Raw genomic sequence first — 16,724 nt, forward strand, 5'->3', positions numbered from 1 at the left:
AGTTTCACCTCTAAGTGAATGCATCACTTTTCATCCCAGACTTCTTTGTCCTTGTCCTTGCTCTCTGTCCAGTCACCCAAGCCACAAACCTAAACATTTCAGATTGATCCCCTCTTTCATAGTACCAGCCCCAGCATGTACCAAATCATTTTAAGTAAGTCTCAATTCTGCATTAAAAAAAATTGTTTTTAACATTTTTATTTATTATTTTTGAGAGACAGAGAGAGAGCATGAGCAGGGGAGGGGCAGAGAGAGAGGGAGACACAGGATCTGAAGCAGGCTCCAGGTTCTGAGCTGTCAGCACAGAGCCTGATGCGGGGCTCAAACCCACAGTCTGTGAGATCATGATCTGAGCCGAAGTCGGACACTTAACGGACTGAGCCACCCAGGCGCCCCTCAATTCTGCATTTTAATAATTATACTTTTTATTTCTCTTGTCACTTCACCACCTTTCTGTTAGTCTACCCGTCATGACTTCTTCATTGTCGGACCAAGGAGCTTTGTTTACCTTCTTGTCCTTTCTTCATAGTCCTTGAAACCTGCAGAATGAATGCAAATTAAACTGGTGTGCATGTAAGGATGCCCCACAGTTTTCAGGGTACAGTTCATGTGGTTTAACTTCATCCCAGTGCCCTTCATCTTCCTCTGTTGATAGCCTCAGTCTCTTGAAACTCTCTCAAATAATAATAATAGGTAACATTTCTTGAGTACTTGCTATTTGCAAACTGTTCTGTGCAGTTTGTCAGAATTAAATAGGGTATGTAACAACCCTATCAGTGCTGAGACCCAGAATGTTCACACTGCCCAAGGTCAGGGCTCCTGGGTGGCTCAGTTGGTTAAATGCCCCCCTTGATTTAGGCTCAGGTCATTATCTCACAGTTTGTGGGATGGAGCCCTGCGTGGGGCTCTGTGCTGACAGGGTGGAGCCTCCTTGAGATTCTCTCTCTCTCTCTGTCTCTCTCTCTCTCACTCTCTCTTTCTCTCTGCCCCTCACCAGCATGTGCACATGTACACTCATGTGTGTGCTCTCTCTCTCTCTCTCAAAATAAATAAACAAAAAAATAAAAATAAAAAAGGATCTCCCCAGGATCATACAACTGGTGAATCACCTCTCTGAGCCTTCCTAATTTTGGGGAGCCAATTCAAAATTCACAGCCTTATGGTAATGAAACGAGTGGAGAGCACTGCAAACAACAGCTTAAACAGGACTCCACTTCCACTGTTCCGGGGCACGGATGGTGTTGTTTTCTGTGTGTGAGCAGTAAGCGAAAGGAAAGCAGAGGCTTTGGCATTCCTCAGAATAGGTTTTCCACAAAAATGAAGGTTTCCAAGCTCTTTGGCCTTGACTACCTACATCTGTCAGATGGTACTAGATTTCAAAGGATTTGCGTTAAGTTTCAGTATTAAACTTCTGTGTGAATTGGGAACATGTCTAACTTGCCATTTCTTTTGTCTGTCAAATCTGAGGGAGAAGGGATTGACATACAATTAGTATTTATTCTGTGTTCACTTAAAAAAATTTGCTGAAACAGGTTATACTAATGAAGAGTTGTTATAAAGAATTTCATTATTTAGTTACTTTTTGAATAAACCTGCCAGTTGGTTTATTAAAACCAACTCATTAAAATGAGCCTAATTTAATCAGCATTGTGTTGCATACTGAAGATAATTTAGGCTAATGTCAAGGACACCTTTATCTCTCCTTTGTAGAAGGTATTGAAATAATGAGTGTAGCAAAAAGGAGTCAGAAAATGTTTGAAGTTTTTCATCTCTGCCTCTGGGTGGATATTTAAAAATCACACTTATCCTTTTTGCATGCAAATTAAACTGAAAGGCATTTTGTAATGTAACATTAACGTTATATTTTACAAAACAAATTTATTGAACTTTGATCTTTTGCTAATATTCGCTTGTGGTTGTCAGAATGAATAGTGACTTCTTATTATGTATCAGTGTAAACTGAACTTTCATTCAGAACTTTGAGGGAACAGAAGTAGTGGGATTTTATGCACCTTCACTGGAAAATAAATCACTGTTAAACAGCAACTCCCATTTCTTCTAGCTTGCTTTTCCTAGGGCACTGTTTTTCTCCCTAGATCCCCAGCTCCCCAAAGTCTTAATAGAGTCATCTGAATTCCTTTCTTCCTTTACTTCAGTTAGAGTCGCTTTTTTCTGATGATGCTCTTAGATGGAAGCTGAGACATCAGTGGGGGTCTCCTTCAAATTGTGAAGTCAGCAGGTAAGGGATTACTGACCCCCCCATGAGTTCCCTATACAAATGGCAAGTTGCCTTGGAAACAAGGCCGGTTATTTGAGTAGGAACATTATCTTGTCTTTAAATGCCAGAGAGGATGACTTACCTGCCTCTGTTGCACCTTCTCCAGGTGGAAAACTGTGTTGAGATGTTTTCTGCGTCACTTGACTGGAGCCACAGCCAAATTTTCTTTTGTTGTGCTTTTAATTTTAAACATGATTTGCAAAATTTAGAACTGAGGAAGTGATCCTTCAAATTTCTATTTTAGGATGGGAAGTTTTCCACTACTGATTGCCAAAAAAAAAAAAAATAATAATAATAATATGAAGTGTTATATATAGTTCACAAGATTTGACTGGCAAAAAATTTTAGTGATGAGTCATTTGTCATATGTTCAACAATAGAATCAGTGATGGGTTGATTAGGGAAAGGATGTGATTGTGTAAGTTCTGTGAGATGGTGTTACTTGATGAAAGACTGACTTTGGCTGATTGCTCCTGTGTGCCAGAAAGTACCTGGTACAAACTCCAGCACAGAGCTGTATGGTGCGAGTTGCTAGGAGAATGCAGTAACAACTGGAGGCTTCCACAGGACTACTCCTTTTCTCTGATGTAAACATTTGTATTTTGTTAGTTGTATGGTGGAAGGAGGAGCTGGGAGTGGTTTGGGCACCTTGAGACAATGTTTTCAGGTCAGCGGAATAGGCCCTGGCTTAATGTACCTGGCTGGCTGAGGAGGTAAAACTAAAAGGCACCTTCGTAACCAAAGGGGCCAACCGTGCTTTGGTGGACTCACCAAATGGAGGCAGAAATACAGATGCACAAGAGAGTAGGGCATAAGCTCTTACTTTTTAAGACTCCGTGATCCTGCCCAGTGGAATTATGGTGCTGTGTTTCTGGGCCGAGGAATCACATCCGCAGCTTCTTATCCGTTAGGCGTCTGGGTCAGGAATTGGGGGGGAGTTGAGGATGGTGACATAGACTGTCATAGACTCTGGGTCTGGAGTTCTCTCTTGTCCAGCAAGAGAGAAGAGGCAGGATTGAAATGCAAGAGAGGCTAGTGTCCGGGAGGAGACAAGAGCCCCAATTAGGGTCCTTGCTCTGTTTTTATTAGGATCAGAAGGCTTACAAGCATGATGGACGTGCACAAAGAGACAATGAAACCTTGAACATTAACTCATGGCCGTGGGGGAAAGGGGATTTTGAAGATATGCGGTGTTAGGGTTTTGGGTCAATACAAAACGCAATTCTGGAGCTGGGTGGAAGGTTGTTTACAGCAGACATGAGGTCCCACCTTTGTTTACCTAAACTGGTCTAGGGGACAAGAAAGACCCGAGTGTGCTACCTCAGGGTCAACAAGGCACCTTTCTTTTGCTGATTAGCTCAGCTCTGGGCAACTTTGCCCTGCTCCTGTGTATAGCCCTGTTTACCTGTTTTTTGTCTTTCCTTCTAGTGAAAGCAGCTCTCTACTATTGTACTAAATTGGAAGGTGCTTCCACCCTTAAATCTTGTTTACCTAATCTTGGATGTTTTCATCCTGAGATTTCCTATTCCTATACATGGGGGCCTTTGCCCTGTTTACCTTATCTTGTTTACCCAAACTTGGGTGTGTTCATCCTGCGGCTTTCTAATTCTTTATGCCTTGTTAACCCATCTGTGCAAGTTCAGGGAATTCCTAAGCTTATTCCCCACAATAGACTTGGGAGTGAAGGAGGCAATGGCACATCTTTGTGGGACCAGGATTGGAAGTATCATTTTATCATTAAAGCTCAAATAACATCACGATTGGTGCTGTGGCTTATGGTAATGTATCTTTTGATTACAGTTCAGAGCAAGACATTGAAAGGCTATGTGTGTATGGTTTTGGCTTGTCTCCTTATGCCGCATTTCCTCCATGTTTGACTTTGTTTAATAAAACCTTTATTTTTTAAAATTTAGATCCCCACATCCCAGATCATGGCATTCATAGTAGACATTACTCTTGAGGAAGTCTGTCATTTCCTGTTCATTAATGCAGCTGTACCTGAGTATTATTCCTGAATAGCTATTTTTGAATCAATATGTAACACATATTAGTAGTTAAGCATTAAATTGTGTACAGATTAAAACACCTTGTTGTTGAATCTTATTTCCACATCTTACTTTCCATATAGGTTGGAAGACTGGGAGAGGGGCACTGTGGGGAAGGCTCAATAGATGAGCTGCCTCTAAAATCTCAAGCTGTGGAGCTGGAAGTTTGGGTGGATTTGAGGTCTCTTCTCATGGTGCCGTGTGGGGCAAGGACCCCTGGCTCTTTGCCATTCTTAGCTTAGCCAGAAGAAAAGTGGCTAGCTTTCAGCATGCACATGTCATTTTAGCATTCCTTTCAAAGCTGTAGGTCTTTTTTTTTTTTTTTTTTTCCATCAGATAAAATATACTTAATTCTTGAAATGCTGATGAGGCACGGAATTAATCTTGCGAATATAACATTTAAAGTTTTTCAGTGGCGAGCTTGAGATTATCCTGCAGTGAGTTAGTTTTCATTGGTATAGTTTGTATTACTACTATTATAAAACATCATTGGCTCAAATATATTCTTTTACTATTGTTCTGCTTACTCAACCAGTAAAACAGTAGCTCTATTTAAATGAGCTTTTAATGAACCATGATAGCAAGTAAGGCTCAGAGAATGACTAAGGATTTAGTATTGTCTCTATGTCATTAAAGTAAGTTCAGTCATGAGAAAGTTTACAAATTGATTTAATAGTTTTTCCTTCATGTCTACATAATAATTAGTTATTACATCATTACATTTAATTCTGAGGTTCATATGGCTTCTTTCCCAGTTTTACCCACCATCATCTCTTTGAGCGAAAGCTGCATGTGTTCATGATAAAGTCACAACAAATGCCACCTCCTCCAGTTTGGAGTCAACCTATCTACATGTGATTAACCAATTTCAGAGTTATTTTCTTTTATCTTACTGTGCAATCTTACTTTTTATTAACACTTAAACAGTAGTGTAATGTAGTTGTAACTTCATGGACGGGTACAAACAGAGCAGTGGCACTTGGTGATGGGGATGGGAGGGAGAGGGGTTTACATTATATCTGACAAGTGGGTCAGCGAGCTTATGGCTGCAGTATTTGCATATTTTTATTGTGGTTTGTGGTTGACATACTCAAGGCTATTAGTTGAACATTACTCTTAAATTGGGAATCTAATTACTCTGAAGGCTCAGTGGGTGATAGAGTGTATCATCCTGAGGGACAGCAGAATTAAATCCCAGCTCTGAAATGTAAGCTGGGGAGTATCATAGCTGAATGTTTCACTGTGATTTCCAGATGAAGTACAGTGCCTTTTTAGGTATCTGTGACTTTCTTAAAGGATGCTATTAGCTCTTGTGGGACAGGTAACCTTTCAGCGCGGACAGGTAGGGGTGTGTGATGGTGTTGGTCTTCTTGATTGTTTAGGTAGCAAAATGGGAATGTGTTGCCCTCCTCTACGTGATACATTATTTAAAACAGCACTATTAAATATTTATCTAAGTAGATTACCTTCTAATGTGTAGATTACATACAGTGCTAATCTGTATAATCATGCTAGTATCTGTTTTTCTTTTATATAGGTGCTATAGGTTATTAAATGTGCTTTATGGGAAACAACTGTAAATGAAGGTTTTTGTTTATTTGTTTCGTTTTTAAAGGCATGGGTAAAGGGGAATTCAGGAACCCAAGTACTTGATCTATTTTTACCATGTTTTAAAAAAGTACATGCCTGAGTTAAAGGGGGTGGGGAAATTGGAATTATTGATATGTGTGATCCTAATTATAGAAATTCACAGGTTGACCTGCAGGAAAGAAAAGTCGTTTTTGGAATATAGGAGTTTAGAATTGTATATTTTGAAACACTATTACTTCAGTCAGAAAATACATGTGTCTTTAATCACTTGATTTTTATTATTAATTTTTAGAAACTTACTGCATTGTGCTGTAGCTCTCACATTTGCACTGCATTTTCTTTCTGTTACATTTATTATTTTAGCCAGATTTGCCCATGAAACCTCCCTGCCATTGCTCAGAGTTATGTGTTACCTCATTATTTTGGGGCGTCATCATCATCATCACCAAAGTACTGTGTCAGGAAGAATATTGAAAAATGTGGGAAATGTGGATAATTCCCCACCAGAGGCACAATCAAGTGCATTTCCTCTTTTGTGTTTCTTGCTGATTTTTTTTTTTTTTTTTTTTTTTTTGAGGGAAGGAGAGAAAGAGCAAGGGAGGGGCAGAGGGAGAGGGAGAGAGAGAATCTTAAGCAGGCTCCACGCCCTGTGCAGACCTCATGCAGGGTTCTATCTCATAGTAGTGAGATCATGACCTGAGCTGAAATCAAGTCATGACCTGAGCTGAAATCAAGAGTCTGATGCTTAACTGAGTGGGCCACCCAAGTCCCCAGCTGATTTTGTTTTGATACTATAAACCAAAGGATTCCATGGAGTCTGGCTTACTCACTGAAGCCACTCATGTTCCAGAGGTGAAGAGAGAGTCTTATAGACATCTTCAAGTTCATTGTGGTTTTAGTATTTTTCCACATGCTTTGGATTTTCTCCAGGGCTAAAAATGTGATGCCTTTCTGAGGAATTACAAGTCTTTATTTCAAAGCCAAATAGTTTGGTGTATAATTGTATTGTTGTATTAATGTTGAGTATACAAAGGACATTAGTGAGACCCATCACAATCAACTTCCTCTGGGTATGTTCAGCCTGTATGTGAAAGAAATCAACAGAGGCAGAAGGAGAGATAATTCAAAGGCTGTGGCGGTGAAATGGCTTCTGAGGCTGTGTGGGGTCTGAACTTAGAGGGTTTTGAGACCTCACGTAGACAGCTACTTGACTTAAGTCACCTGTCATTTTCCTGTAGGAAGACAGAATCTGTAAGATCTTTGGATTCTTTTAAAAAAGCTTGTCTGATTAAAACTGAGTGATGATATCACCAGCATGGAATGGTTTAAAATTATCTCGCTTTCCCTCAGATATGTTCAGACAGTTTTAGGTAGTGGTATCAAAATTATGTTAATTTGGTAAGTTGGGTTATTACCTTTGGTGAATCAAGAATGAACAGAATCCTATTCAAAGACTCATACATGATTCTAGTCTGCAGCTTCCCAGTGGGTGTGCTGTCAATATGTTATATGTTCCAGGGGCAGGAGGTTTGTGAGAAAAAAGGATCTTTGAAGTTGGATAGATTTTATTTCCAGTTCTCAGATTCATTCTGTACTTATTTATAGTTAAATTCTGGTCATATTAATCTCTCTGAATCGCAGGTTTCTTTTCTGTGGAATGAAGTCTAAAAGTGGCCCCATTTTTGTGGGAGGAGTTGAGGGGAGGATGTAGGGCACCTGCAAAGAAATGCATTGTGTGGTTATTGTGATGTTGTGATGTTGAATTGTTCTAGCAAGGATTCTCCTTTCCTTTTCTTGTTTTTTGTTTGTTTGTTTGTTTTGGTTTTTGTTTTTTTGGTATGTGTGGGTGTTTTCCCTCCTCTTATTGTTGGTGTGTGGTAGAGCTTTGCCTCAGTCTTCAGTGACTCTTGAAACTGATCCTCAGGGGCGCCTGGGTGGCTCAGTTGGTTAAGCATCCAACTTTGGCTCAGGTCATGATCTCATGGTTCATGGGTTCGGGCCCCACGTCGGGCTCTGTGCTGACAGCTCAGGGCCTTGGAGCCTTCTTTGAATTCTGTGTCTCCCTCTCTCTCTGCCCCTCCCCTGCTCACACTCTGTCTCTCTCTCAAAAATAAATAAAGATTAAAAAAAAATTAAAAAAAAAGAAGAGAACTTTTATTTATTTATTTATTTATTTTTTATTTTTTAATTTTTTTAAATGTTTATTTATTTTTGAGAGAGAGAGAGAGAGAGAGAGAGAGAGACAGACACAGAACATGATCATGGGAGGGGCAGAGAGAGGGAGACACAGAATCTGAAGCAGGCTTCTGGCTCTGAGCTGTTAGCACAGAGCCTGATGTGGGGCTTGAACTCACAAACTGTGAGATCATGACCTGAGCCCAAGTCAGAGGCTTAACCGACTGAGCTAACCAGGTACCCCAAAGAAGAGAAAGTTCTACACAGAGTGGGGCACCTGGGTGGCTCAGTCGGTCAAGTGTCCAACTTCGGCTCAGGTCATGATCTCGTGGTTCATGAGTTTGGGCCCTGCGTTGGGCTTTGTGCTGACAGCTCAGAGCCTGGAGCCTGCTTTGGATTCTGTGTCTCCCTGTCTTTCTGCTCCTCCCCCACTTGCATGAGCATTCTCTCTCTCTCTAAAAAATAAATAAACATTAAAAAAATTTAAAAAAATGATCCTCAAATTTACAAAAGTATGTATTTATCAACCAACACAGTGTAACTTAATAACAGCTAGTGGTGAATGTGTGCTTGTGTTCTGACGGTGGATATACCTTATCTCTTTATTTGTCGTAACACATCTAGGAGGATAGGCAAGGGCACTGTACTAATTTCCTATTGCTGCTGTGACAAATTACTAGAAACTCGTGGCTTAAAACATCACAAATTGACCAATTCACAGTTCTGTAGGGTAGAAGTCTGACATGGGTCTCAGTGGGCTAAAATCAAGGCGTGAGCAGAGCTCTGATCCTTTCCAGAGGTCCTAGGAGAAAACCCATTTTTTTGCCTTCCAGAGGCTTCTTTCTTACATTCCTTAGTTTATGGCTTCCTTTCTTCATTAAAAAAAATTTTTTTTTAACGTTTATTCATTTTTGAGACAGAGAGAGACAGAGCATGAACGGGGGAGGGTCGGAGAGAGGGAGACACAGAATCTGAAACAGGCTCCAGGCTCTGAGCTGTCAGCACAGAGCCTGACGCGGGGCTCGAACTCACGGACCGCGAGATCATGACTTGAGCCGCTGTTGGCCAACCGCTGTTGGCCGCTTAACCGACTGAGCCACCCATGCGCCCCCCTTTCTTCATTTTAAAAGCCAGCAATGTAGCGTCTATCTAACCATTGTCACATCTCTCTCTGACCACAGTTGGGAAAGTTTTTCTACTTTACTAGATTTGTGTGATTACCCCCTTCTCAGGATAATCCAGGATAATCTCTCCAGTTTAAGGTCCTTCATCTGAATCATATTTTATTCTCTTTATTTATTTTGAGAGAATGAGAGAGCAATTGACAGAGGGGCAGAGAGAGAGAGGGAGAGAGAGAATCCCAGGGAGGCTTCGTGCTGTTAGCATGGACCGGATGTGGTCTCAATCCAGGAGAACATGACCTGAGCTGAAATCAAGACTTGAATGCTTAACCGACAGAGCCACCCAGGTGCCCCTGAATCATATTTTAAAGTCCCTTTTGCCATGGAAGGTTAACATCCACTGGTTCTTGGGTTTGGGGCATGGGCAACAAGGGGCATTATTCTGTCTACCACAACCATCATTCTCTTTTTCAATATGAGGACCATAAGGCTTAGAGATAGTTGAGGCCAGTGGATTTACCAACACCCACCGACAAAGTAAGATCAGAGCTAGTTTGGAATGGAAGTCTCTTTGATTCTGAATCCTGTGCTCTTAGCCTCTTTGTTACATGCAGTTCTGGGCTCTCAGCATGTGATTGTACCTTAACATTAAAGGGGGTTTATAAGTGTTTGTGCTGTTTTAAAAACAGTTTGGAGGATTCTAATGTTTCTGAGTTAAAATGATTTGTCCTGAGGTAGGTGAGGAATGTATGGCCAAGTTTGGAGTTTATTTGTCTGTGGGTTTATCCTGAAGTGTGGGTGTTACCCTAAATTCAGCATGTCTGTTTTTATGGAGACTTGACTGATGAATGGATCAGAAGAAAGATTAAGCCATAACTATTGAAAGTAAAAATGAACTTTCAAAACTGATCTACTTCATGGACAGCAGCAAAGATTCCATCTGTTAAAATATGGGTATGAGTCATGTTTCACAAATTTAAAAGCAGACATTTCCTTAATTTTTTGAAGGGCATGATAGAGATTTTTAATATGTGATGTTTTGTGAAGGTCTCGTTTTCTTTTGCTCTGCTACTATATGCATTCTTGCAGAGTAGATTTTCTAAAATTATATACCCTTCCCAATTTAACACAAAATTACTTCATATCCGCACCTGGCACTTAAATTTTGGTTTAAAAGAAAGCTGTGGAAATTGTATGTTATTGGCATATTGCAAATCACCAACTGTGATTCTGCCACTGAAATTCAAACAGCATTTGTTCGTGACACAGTCCAGATTTCATAATACTTGTGTTTTCTAAAAATGCAGGAGATAATTATTGAAACTAATATACATGTATAAGTTCTTCCATGTGTGGCATTTAAAGACTCGTTCTTTGTAATTTGCAATCTCCATTTTCAGTTTGCAGAAAGGACTTGATTCTTCAGAGAACACACCATTGTAAAAAGTTAATAACAAAACTTGAATTTCATTTGCTTCCAATTAAACACCAAATGTCAGAGCTTAATATCTTCAAAATGCATATTAAGCCACACACCTTGTGAGAAGTCTTATGATATTAAAATCAAGGATGAAAATTCAGAATCTCAGTGAAGAGCTTAAAATGGATATCATTAGTTTATCAGGGTTACTGAGGTACCTTGACTTTTGGCTTTATTTTGCAAGTTCAAAATTATAAATTGGATGTTACTGGATGGATGAGCATTCTAGTGCAGGGTTATCAAATTATGGCCTGTGGGCCAAATTTGGTCCACCACCTGCTTTGTAAACAAAGTTTTATTTAAACCTATTTTATTTAAACCATGCTCATTTATTTATGTATTGCCAGTGGCTGTTTTTATGCTACAATGGCAAAGTAGAATAGTTGTGAGGGAGGCTGCATGGATTGCACAGCTCCAAAAATATTTACTATCTAGATCTTTCAATAGTTTACTGACCCCTGATCTAGTAGAATGTGTGTGTTACTAATCCTGGGAGATTCTTGCCAGTCAGTGTCAGATAAATAGGCTGATTTTATTTCTGTATATGGAAACTTCAGTGTATACATACAAACACCTTTCCATTTTTTTAACTAAGGATTTCTTTTCCCATTTATATTGCTTATTGTAAGGTTGAGTGGTCCAACTATATTTGTCCTACTTTAATTTCTTCTTACCACTTAACCTCCCTCCATGTTGTTTAATCAGCTAATTATATATGATGCCACAGCAGGGTTCTGAGCTTCATGTTTGTTTACATGTCTCTGTGACCTTAGGTTTTCTTTTTTTGTCTTATGAATTAATTGATGGTATATAAATGTTCATGGAAATAGCATTTGCTCAAAATGACACTAGTCTCTCAGAAATAAAGATTAGAATGATTAAGTATTTACCATGGTCTGTAAATTCCTCTTACTGTCCTTTAACTGATAGAACTATTCACATTGGAAAAGCTTGAATTGGAGGTAGAAGGAGTGGGGATTTTGGGGGTCAGTCATGGTTCCACTTTCCTTGGAAGCCAAGGTTAGTTTGCAAGCATAGAATTGCAGTGTGAATGACCAAGAAGGTACGACTGGTCCTTAGATCTTCATTACTCTGAGATTTTCAAGGACTGCCACTGTTTCATGATAAAAAGAAATAGATTGAATTTTAATTTTCATGGTACTTTGTAATGCTGTATTATGATATTGTAGTTTTGAAATAATTTTATATTTGAGAAGAATTGCAAAAATAGTATAGACTGTTTCCACATACCCTTCATTCGCCTCTAATGTAATAGTGGACATAACTGTAGGACATACCAAAGGTAGGAAACTAGTAACATTGAGTCAATACTGTCTGTAGCCCTCATCTGAATTTTGTCTTTTTTTTTTTATAAATGTATGATTTATAAATGTATGATTTATAAATGTATGACTTTTTTTTAATGTTTTTTTATTTTTGAGAGAGAGAGCACAAACAGGGGAGGGGCAGAGAGAGAGGGGGAGGGGGACAGAAGATCCAAAGCAGACTCCATGCTGACAGCAGCAAGCCCATTGAGGGGCTCAAACTCACAAACCTTGAGATCATGACCTGAGCTGAAGTAGGACACTCAACCGACTGAGCCATCCATGCACCTCTTGTCTCTTTTCTACTAATGTCCTTTTTGTAGCCCAGGATCCAGACAAGGACCGCACACTGCTCTGTCTCTTCCAACTTCCACAATTTCATAAGCTTTTCGTTGACTTTCATGACTTTAATATTTTTAAAGAGTTATTTTATACAAGGCCCCTTGAGTTGGATATATCTGATGTTTTCTGATGATTAGATCAAAGATACACATTTTCAGCAGGAATCACACAGAAGTAATTTTATATCCTTCTCTGCATTTTATCAGAGGGTGATATGACTTATTACTGGTGATGTTAACCTTGGTAAAGTGGTTTCTGCAAGTTTCTCCCCTGCAAAGATACTATTTTTCTCTTTTTAATTGAAAAATATTTTGTGGGGAGATACTTTGAGATCTGCAAATACCCTGTTTCTCATCATATTCTCACCCAGTAGTTTTAGCTTCCACTGGTGATCTCGCCTGCAACAACTATTGCTGTGGAGATTGCTTGGTGATTTCTTCTATTTCCATCATTTCTTCTATAACTATTAATTGCAATGCTATGGTGTGGAAGAGCTGTCTATTTTCCACCATTAATGATTTCTCCAAAGATTTACTTATATCATCATGGATTCACACATATTTAGTTTATTTTGGGGCTAAAATCTAACTGTATTATTATTTACTTGTTTACAGGTTGTCTCAGCTTTGGCCATTGGGACTTCTTTCTGGTTGGCACCTGATTTTTTTTTTTTTTAAACTATGTTTTTTTATTTTTTAGAGTCAGAGAGACAGAGCGTGAGTGGGGGAGGGGCAGAGAGAGCGGGGGACACAGAAACCGAAGCAGGTTCCAGGCTCTGAGCTGTCAGCACAGAGCCCGATGTGGGGCTCGAACTCATGAACTCTGAGATCACGACTTGAGCCGAAGTTGAACACTCAATCTACTGAGTCACCCAGACACCGTCCCTTTCTTTTTTTACGTTTATTTATTTGTTTTGAGAGAGAGAGAGTGTCAATGAGGGAGGGGCAGAGAGAGAGGGAGAGAGAAAGAGAATCCCAGGCAGGCTTCATGGTGTCAGCACAGAGGCCAGTGCGGGTCTCAAATGCACGGAATCATGAGATTTAGACCTGAGCCAAAACCAAGAGTCAGATGCTTAACCGACTGAGCCATCCAGACGTCCCACACCTGATTCCCTTTGATGTGCCTCCTTCACTTTTGAGTACTGCTTTACTTTTTAGCATTGCCAAGGTGTTCCAGGCCCATCTATCATTTTCTCTGCCCCAACCCTGGAATCAGCTATTTTTCTAGGGAGCCCTTGTTCATTTATTGGAAAATGGTATCAGAGGCCAAGATTCAGGCACTTGTGTTCCTTCACACTGGGTGTGATCGCTTCTAGGACCTCTCAGTGGGCAGGGCTAAGAACCACACATGCATTAACATTCATCCATCCCTATCTTGTCAGTCTACCTGCCCGCTTACAAAACCACATATTTATATTGATGCCTGTCCTGTAATTTCAATCTAACATCACAGAATTTATTTCCTTATTTGTAATTTCTGTTTCTGACAGTGAAAATTTTGACTTTCATTATTCAAAATATTTTTCTTTCTTATTCATTACTCGTGTGTGTGTGTGTGTCTGTCTAATAGTGTGAGAATTTGTAAGCCATGCACTTGTGAGAAACAAATTTATGTGAAAGTTGTTTTTTTCTCTAACCTTAGATTAAGCAGTGAAAATAGTTTTCTAAAATTACTTAATTCTTTTCTCTCCTACCTCCTTCATTGTTCCTATTTTCTTTCTTTCAACCCTGTTCTTAGTAACTTCTGGGCGATAACTGTCTTTTATCCTTCCTATATTTCTTATGCACAAATGGGCAGACACATGTCTAATTTTTAATACTCTTTCCTACTGAGTGAAAGGTACCTTCTACCTTTTGCTGTATATACAGTACTATATATCATACATATACATTACATATAAAAATCCATTTTCTTTTCCTCTTAGTATATCATTTACAAAAAGATTTAAATCGACCCTATTTCCTTTAGCATTCTGTGATATAAAACCATTTTATTATTTTTCATCCTTAGAGTTTTGGATTTGAAATGCACAACTGAGAAATAAAAAAGTAAACCATCAAAACTCAGGGAAAGACTGTTTCTTTGAAGTTTGGCTTCCTAAGACATAACATTTCTGGGTGCTTAGATAGCAGTATTTCTCCTCTATGGATTTATGTCCAATGTGGTATAAGTTTTTGGTAACAATTATAAATGCCTTTGTTTATAAATGCAAATTTACCTTCCATTTCTAGCTGGTGGCAGTGTTTGATGAGCAAGATCCACATCATGGAGGTGACGGCACCAGTGCCAGCTCCACGGGCACCCAGAGTCCAGAGGTATTTGGCAGTGAGCTGGGCACCAGCAGTGTCTCCGCCTTTCAGCCTTACCAAGCGACAAGCGAGATTGAAGTGACACCTTCAGTCCTTCGTGCAAGTAAGTGAAGGCTCTTTCTTCTCTGCATGTTTCATCGTAATTTGCAGGGATGCCAACTCTTGTTATCCAGCCATGCTCCTGTGAATGGAGTTCATTATCTGTTTTTATCAAAACTGATTAAGTTTAGGACCTGGGCAAATGTCTTTTGCTGGAGAGGTAGGCAAGATTCTTCACACATTAATATATTAGGTTTATTTTACTTTAGACTGGTAGACTTTTAATCGCTCACCCAAGGTAAGTAAGGATAACTGTAAAGTTATATTACCTGAATTTTTCTTTCCGTGTATTTCTTCTGAATGTTAGATCAAATAGGAAATAGTCAAAGGCCTCACAGTGAATCAGAGCATAGCATCTCTGATTGATAATCAACTTGGATACAGCCATTACTTGAACTCTATCTAAAGAGCAGGTGATGAAGTGACTGCAGGGATAGAGTTATCTTCAGAGATTTGGAAGAGTGGCTGTTAGAATACATTCCGCAGGAAGGAAAATACAGGGCTTCTTGAGTTTATATTAGGAATTTGGGGTCATAGAGTACTCAAGTTCTAGAATATTTGCCTGAATAATTCTGTCTGCCATTCCTACAGATTTAGTCAGAAAAGTGAAGAACTTTTGGTAAAAATAAATTCAGTGTTTGTAATTATCTAATCTTATAATTGAGCAGTTGTTAAGAAGGTCCATTTCAATAAATTTATAAGTTAAAAATTGTTATCTTTTAGTCACATTTATGTAGAAACATTGCAGTTTTTCAAGTGCTGTGTGATTTTGCCAATAGTCTTTAGTACATCTTCGTGTATAATAGGTAATAATATATAATATTATATTATATATTTTATATTTTATTATATATTATATATTATATTATAATTATATATTATATATAATTATATATATTATATATTATTTATATATTAATATATGATATATAATTGTATATAATTATAATTATATATATTATATTATAACATCTCTATAATAATACACAGAATCCTAAATAGAATATAGTTAGATAGTATTTAGAATATATGGTTTATTCTTATAAAATTTAGGTTTGTATGCATGTATAAACATATTTTTAAACTAATTTTGTGGAAATAACATTTGATTACTACATGAATATGCTATTTTAAAAACCTTGCTGGATTTACTTCAGGCAACATTCCTCAAAATGCGAGGTATGTACCATGCATGGCATGGTGTGCAAGGCAATATGTAAGTGGTACACTAGTTACTTTTTCGGTTGTATAGCAGCTCATTAAGTCTGTGTTTTTAGTGGTTGCTTGGAATAAACTCACTTATTATTATATTTTTTAATGTTTATTTATTTATTTATTTAGAGAGAGAGAGACTGCACATGCGAGTGAGGGAGGGAGGGGCAGAGAGAGAATCCCAAGCAGGCTTCACGCTGTCAGTACAGAGCCCTACATGGGCCTCGATCTCATGAACCATGAGATCATGACCTGAGCAGAAATCAACAGTCAGACAGTTAACCGATTGAGCCACCCAGGTGCCCCTAAATCCATTTATAAAAAGTAGATTGCCCAAATGTGATTTAAAGTAAATTTTAAGGCTGTCAGTGCCGAGCCTGCTTGGGATTCTGTCTCCCTCTCTCTTTGCTCCTCCCTTGCACATGCACGCACACACTCTCTCTCTCTCAAAATAAGTAAACTTTAAAGTAAATTTTTTTTTTTAAATGTTTATTTATTTTTGAGACAGAGAGAGACAGAGCATGAACAGGGGAGGGGCAGAGAGAGAGGGAGACACAGAATCTGAAACAGGCTCCAGGCTCTGAGCTGTCAGCACTGAGCCCGACGCGGGGCTCGGACTCACGGCCCGCGAGATCGTGACCTGAGCCGAAGTCGACGCTTAACCGACCAAGCCACTCAGGCGCCCCAGTAAATTTTAAATTAAATAATACTATAGGTATTCAGGTGCCTGATATTTGGAAAATGGTGT

The 16,724-nt window shown here is 39.0% G+C and overlaps 1 protein-coding gene across 17 annotated transcripts in view; it reads left to right on the forward strand.

Annotated features, from left to right (window-relative positions):
* The window catches only part of PARD3 (par-3 family cell polarity regulator), a 663,835-nt gene that overhangs the window by 251,620 nt on the left and 395,491 nt on the right, over window positions 1-16,724 (forward strand). For all 17 annotated transcript variants that reach the window (XM_019465161.2, XM_019465165.2, XM_053895761.1 and 14 more), the window contains exon 3: window positions 14,588-14,768. In XM_019465161.2, coding sequence (XP_019320706.1) covers window positions 14,588-14,768 — 181 coding nt within the window. The remainder of the gene's footprint in view (window positions 1-14,587; window positions 14,769-16,724) is intronic.

The sequence above is a fragment of the Panthera pardus genome, unplaced genomic scaffold (assembly GCF_024362965.1).
Source record: "Panthera pardus isolate Hobbes unplaced genomic scaffold, ASM2436296v1 HiC_scaffold_6, whole genome shotgun sequence".
Taxonomy (NCBI): Eukaryota; Metazoa; Chordata; class Mammalia; order Carnivora; family Felidae; genus Panthera; species Panthera pardus.